This window comes from Ascaphus truei, chromosome 12, assembly GCF_040206685.1.
Source record: "Ascaphus truei isolate aAscTru1 chromosome 12, aAscTru1.hap1, whole genome shotgun sequence".
Lineage (NCBI taxonomy): Eukaryota > Metazoa > Chordata > Amphibia > Anura > Ascaphidae > Ascaphus > Ascaphus truei.
In genome coordinates, this window is record NC_134494.1 from 47,621,070 (window position 1) to 47,627,665 (window position 6,596).

At 50.3% G+C, this 6,596-nt stretch overlaps 1 protein-coding gene across 1 annotated transcript in view; it reads right to left on the minus strand.

Moving 5' to 3' along the window:
* The window catches only part of CCND1 (cyclin D1), a 41,984-nt gene extending 40,123 nt beyond the window's left edge, over positions 1-1,861 (minus strand). The window contains 2 exon segments of the mRNA XM_075567635.1: positions 1,480-1,628; positions 1,631-1,861. Of these exon segments, the coding sequence (XP_075423750.1) occupies positions 1,480-1,628; positions 1,631-1,676 (195 nt within the window). The 5' untranslated portion in view covers positions 1,677-1,861.
* Between the last annotated feature and the right edge of the window lie 4,735 nt (positions 1,862-6,596).

A 6,596-nucleotide genomic window follows, 5' to 3' on the forward strand; every position in this document is an offset into this window, starting at 1 on the left:
AGAAGGGGAGAGAGAGAGAGAGAAGGGGAGAGAGAGAGAGAGAGAGAGAGAGAGAAGGGGAGAGAGAGAGAGAGAGAGAAGGGGAGAGAGAGAGAGAGAGAGAAGGGGAGAGAGAGAGAGAGAGAGAGAGAGAAGGGAGAGAGAGAGAGAGAGAGAAGGGGAGAGAGAGAGAGATAGAGAGAGAGAGGAGAGAAGAGGGAGAGAGAGGGAGAGAGAGAGAGAGAGAGAGAGGGAGAGAGAGAGAGAAGAGAGAGAGAGAAGGGGGAGAGGGAGAGAGTGAGAGAGAGAGGAGAGAGAGAGAGGAGAGAGAGAGAGAGGAGAGAGAGAGAGAGAGAGAGAGAGAGAGAGAGAGAGAGAGAGAGAGAGAGTGGAGAGAGAGAGAGAGAGAAGAGAGAGAGAGAGAGAGAGAGAGAGAGAGAGAGAGAGAGAGAGACGAGAGAGAGAGAGAGAGAGAGAGAGAGAGAGAGAGAGAGAGAGAGAGAGAGAGAGAGAGAGAGAGAGAGAGAGAGAGAGAGAGAGAGAGAGAGAGAGAGAGAGAGAGAGAGAGAGAGATAGAGAAGGGGGGATTTGGATCAGTAAGACTTGGGGCGCAGACTCTGCAGCCACGTGGAAATAAAAGAGAGCCGGAGATCCCCTCCCCCTCCCCACCGAGCCGCCGGGAGGCCCAGCCCGGGCTGTGAGGGCCCACTAATGACTAGAGACCCCCGGACACAGGATCCCCCCTCACTAATTACTGCCAGAGAGAATAAAGATGGCGCAGCCGGCCCTGTGTACGTGTACATGCCATTTACTGGAAATACAGTCACCCGGGAGGAGGGGGACAGCGCTGTAACGGGGCGGCCGTGGCGTCGGGTGGGTGGTGGGTGCCCTGGGTGATTGGGTGCCCTGCGTGGGTGGTTGGGTACCCTCTGTGGGTGGGTGCCCTGCGTGGGTGGCTGATTGGGTGCCCTCGTGGGTGGCTGGTTGGTTACCCTCGGTGGGTGGGGTGGATGCCCTGCATAGGTGGGTGGTTGGGTACCCTCTGTGGGTGCCCTGCGTGGGTGGTTGGGTGCCCTCGGTGGGTGGCATGTTGGGTGCCCTCGGTGGGTGGGTGGCTGGTTGGGTGCCCCCAGTGGGTGGGTGGCTGGTTGGGTGCCCTCGGTGGGTGGGTGGTTGGGTACCCTCGGTGGGTGGGTGGGTGGCTGCCATGCGTGGGTGGTTGGGTGCCCTCGGTGGGTGGCTGCCATGCGTGGGTGGTTGGGTGCCCTCGGTGGGTGGCTGGTTGGGTGCCCTCGGTGGGTGGGTGGGTGGCTGCCATGCCGTGGGTGGTTGGGTGCCCTCGGTGGGTGGCTGGTTGGGTGCCCTCGGTGGGTGGGTGGCTGCCATGCGTGGGTGGTTGGGTGCCCTCGGTGGGTGGCTGGTTGGGTGCCCTCGGTGGGTGGCTGCCATGCGTGGGTGGTTGGGTGCCCTGCGTGGGTGGGAAGTAAGAAGCACACAAACCTCCAGCATCCAGGTGGCCACGATCTTCCGCATGTAGGGCACGATCTCCCGCTGCACGCACTTGAAGTAGGACACGGAGGGGCAGCAGGTCTCCTCCGCCTTCAGCATGGTCAGCAGGACCCGCTCGGTCAGGAGGTTCATGTCAGGTAGGCTCTCCTGATGGTGTCCACCTCGCAGCACAGCAGCTGGTCCTCCATGGTCTGTGCCGGGGCACCGAGCTGCTCCCTTCCCCCGCCGCCGGAGAGCCTCTGCAAAGTCTCCCACAGAGCTCCCTCCCCAGCCAGAGGAGATCAAAGCTTCGCAGAGAATGAGAGAGAGAGAGAGGAGCCAGGCAGAGCCTTAAACATGTCCCACAGGCTGGAGTCCTGCCCCTCGTGAACAATGAGCCCAGCCAGGGGGAGGAGGAGGAGGAGGGGAGGAGGCTCAGGCTCAGGCTGCCACAGGAACCCTTTAATAGAGACATTTCTCAGTGTGCCCCAATGTGGGACAATGCTGGGTAACAATGTGTCCCATCTGCAGGAGCACTGTATATAACACGGTGTCACTGTATATACACGGTGTCACTGTATATAACACGGTGTCACTGTATATACACGGTGTCACTGTATATACACGTGTCACTGTATATAACACGGTGTCACTGTATATAACACGGTGTCACTGTATATAACACGGTGTCACTGTATATACACGTGTCACTGTATATAACACTGTGTCACTGTATATAGACGGTGTCACTGTATATAACACGGTGTCACTGTATATAACACGGTGTCACTGTATATAACACGGTGTCACTGTATATACACGGTGTCACTGTATATAACACTGTGTCACTGTATATACATGGTGTCACTGTATATAACACGGTGTCACTGTATATAACACGGTGTCACTGTATATACACGGTGTCACTGTATATAACACGGTGTCACTGTATATACACGGTGTCACTGTATATAACACGGTGTCACTGTATATAACACGGTGTCACTGTATATACACGGTGTCACTGTATATAACACTGTGTCACTGTATATAGACGGTGTCACTGTATATAACACGGTGTCACTGTATATAACACGGTGTCACTGTATATACACGGTGGCACTGTATATAACACGGTGTCACTGTATATACACGGTGGCACTGTATATAACACGGTGTCACTGTATATAACACGGTGTCACTGTATATAACACGGTGTCACTGTATATAACACGGTGTCAACTGTATATAACACGGTGTCACTGTATATAACACGGTGTCACTGTATATAGACGGTGTCACTGTATATAACACGGTGTCACTGTATATAACACGGTGTCACTGTATATAACACTGTGTCACTGTATATAGACGGTGTCACTGTATATAACACGGTGTCACTGTATATACACGGTGTCACTGTATATAACACGGTGTCACTGTATATACACGGTGTCACTGTATATAACACGGTGTCACTGTATATAACACGGTGTCACTGTATATAACACGGTGTCACTGTATATAACACGGTGTCACTGTATATAACACGGTGTCACTGTATATAACACGGTGTCACTGTATATAACACGGTGTGTGTGGACCTGCAACTTACTACCAAATCTTACAGATGAAGAACATGGGATCTTTTTTGTGACGTGACCCCACACGTCATTTGACGCAGGATATTGGGGGGGGGGGGGGCGCAGCTCAGAAAGTTTGCGCGCCCCTGTTCTAGAAAACCTATAGCACCACATACCTCATTTCATCAGGGGAAATTGTATGTTATTTTAAGTTATTTATAAAGAGCCAACATATAGTGCAGTGCAGTACAATGGATAAGATCAAATAAAAATATACCGTATTCAACAGTTTACTAGCGCACACATGTCTTGGCACAATAGGGAGAGAGGTACCTGCTCTAAGGAGCTTACAGGCTATAAAAATAATTATTTCCAGTATTATTATTTTTAAATTGTGTGAATTGTTTGTATTTTCTTTCTTTTTTTTTTGGTCACTATAAAGTGCTTGATTTTGAGGCCATGCATTAATATCACTGTTTCATATCGTTGAATTACTTGCAGCCTTGAAATAAACATGTTTTGTTGTAATTAATGATGGAAATCGTTTTGTCAACTTCCCCCCTTATACAACAAATGAAATAGTCTGAAAATAAAAGTCTGACTAATCCTGAGAATAGGAAGCTGCACTTCCCTGTGTATTTCTGTGAATGAGGGAGGATGTTACTGTGTGGTCATTTTCATAACCACTTCTTCAATGGGCAGAATAATAACCTGACACCCACACAGCGCTATGTACATTAATGGCGCTATATAAATAAAGACCTACCATACAATAGAGAGCTCTGCTCAGCTCCCATATTACTGGCAGGCGCTGTGGAAGAGAGTCCTGCTTTATAACTGCTTGAAAGAGTAATCACCATATTGTGTGATGTTTCTGGGTGGGGTCCCCTTTGTGTATTTAATGTCTGTTGGGGGGTCCCTTTGTTTATGTAATGTCTGTTGGGGGGTCCCTTGGCTCTGTCCCTGTATGATGGTTAATGAAAGTGACATTAACACAGAGGCAGCTTGTGAAGGAGAATATCCCATGTAGTTTGTGATCAGTATCTGGAGAATTGCACACACCCTGCACAGCTATGTACTGTATCCTTTACAGGAGCCCGGCAAAGCAGCATTACTGTGAGAGCCAGCGTTTAAATCACTTATCTATTCTCTCAGTGAAATAATGTATTGGGGGTCTTTATTTATGGAGCGCCATTAATGTACCTAGCGCTTCGCACCAGTAATACGCGACAATCATCTAAATAATAAGTGCTTCAGACATAAAAGTAACATTTAGGAAGACTCCCTGCTCCGAGGAGCTTACAATCTAATAATGTCCCTTTTTTATGCTTAACTCATGCCTGTGCTATATCATATGTTTCTTTCCATGTGTGCTTTCTATTACAAGTCAGTGCGTATTTGCCATTTAATATTCATTTGTGTGTGAATAGTCCCCGGCACGTGGTGTTCCCCTGTACATGGCAGCTCTTATCATTGGTTTCATTCATAAAATCCTCATGTTAGCAGCAGCAGGAGCAGCAGCAGCAGCAGCAGCTTCTATTCTCAGCAATGTGAGCAGCATGGGGGGGACTAGTGAGATGTGGCAGCAGGGGGACTAGTTATCAGGACTAGTGACCAGTCATCGCACCAGCCTCTCCCCCCCCCTTGTGTGTGGTCACCCTGCTCTGATCCCCCCCTCTAGAATGAAGGGAACTCCCCAGAATGCTGGAGACGCGTCACTGGTGGCAGCCAATGGGAAGGCAGATCTGTTACCAGGCGGATCAGGCAGATCTCAGCTAGGAAACTCATTGATTTGCACGCTAGGGACCGTCACAAAAGTGCAGAGAAACTGGGGAAAGTTTCAGGGGCATGAAACCAAGCCCTGCAAGGCGTGTGTCTAATAAATAAAGCTGGAATTGAACCGATAAAAAGTTATCTCTTGTCAAATTAGATACAGGGGGGATATGGGCCATGCAAAAATAATAATAATAATCAGAATTGGGGCTCTATGGGGAAAAATAAGCAAAGGAAACATGAATATAAAAAAATGTGGCTTATTCAGAGTTTCTTATCCACGCGTTTAATAGGACAAGGCCGCAGTAAGCACAGCACTTATTTACTATACCCTCCCATTGGGTTCTTACTGTTAAAGTCATGATAAGCTTAGCGAACCCATAAACCCGAACATTAATCGATGACAAAGCTGCGGAGATCCTGTGTGTTGCTTTTCCCCTTACAATTGGCGCTGTAACCGCATTATGGGCAGAGAAGGCGCTGGGTGGGGGGAAGGGGGTAACGGGAGGGGTAACATTGATCGGTTGCCACGTGATTACGTTTGGGTCATCACACCAAAAGGTTTATATAACAAATTATTAACAACTTTATTTCACATAGCACTTTTCTCCCAACGAGACACAGCGCGCTTTCCCAGTTACAGTACGGTGCGCGGTACACACCGCACAGGCGTTCTGTACAGACACACTCCCTGCCCCGCAGAGCTCACACTCGCTGGGTTTTTGATGCATGGGGAGTTAGGGTGACTTGCACAAGGTCCTGACACCGGGAACTGAACCAGGTTCCTGATCCACGCGCTCAGGGTCGTTCTTCTCCGAGCCAGCGTCTTTACTCACCGAGCCGCGCGTTCAGAACTGTATGTGTGTTACTTTGTATAAGGTATTACAGATTTAGGGGATAGGGCAGGGCATTTGGGGAACGCGGTATACACTAAAAGTGTACAAACTTTGTGTATTGTTTCATCCTTACTACGCCTGTAAAAATCCTATACTCAGTGCTGCGTACCGCGCGCAACGCTGTAACTGGGAAGTGCTGTGAGTCCCATTGGGAGAGCAGCTCTATATCAAATAAAGTTATTATTATTATTATTAATGAATGTGCATTGGGCACAAAATGTTGGCTTTTTGATGCAGTATGTCTTAATAGCGGTTTTGTGATCTGTTTCGCAGGCTGTGGCGTCCCCTCGGTCTCAGTTTTGGGTACCGGTGTGGCGTCCCCCTGGGTCTCAGTTTTGGGTACCGGTGTGGCGTCCCCTCGGTCTGTTTTGGGTACCGGTGTGGCGTCCCCTCGGTCTCAGTTTTGGGTACCGGTGTGGCGTCCCCCTCGGTCTCAGTTTTGGGTACCGGTGTCGCGTCCCCCTGGGTCTCAGTTTTGGGTACCGGTGTGGCGTCCCCTCGGTCTCAGTTTTGGGTACCGGTGTGGCGTCCCCTCGGTCTGTTTTGGGTACCGGTGTGGCGTCCCCTCGGTCTCAGTTTTGGGTACCGGTGTGGCGTCCCCCTCGGTCTCAGTTTTGGGTACCGGTGTCGCGTCCCCCTGGGTCTCAGTTTTGGGTACCGGTGTGGCGTCCCCTCGGTCTCAGTTTTGGGTACCGGTGTGGCGTCCCCCTGGGTCTCAGTTTTGGGTACCGGTGTGGCGTCCCCTCGGTCTCAGTTTTGGGTACCGGTGTGGCGTCCCCCTGGGTCTCAGTTTTGGGTACCAGTGTGGCGTCCCCCTGGGTCTCAGTTTTGGGTACCGGTGTGGCGTCCCCCTCGGTCTCAGTTTTGGGTACCGGTG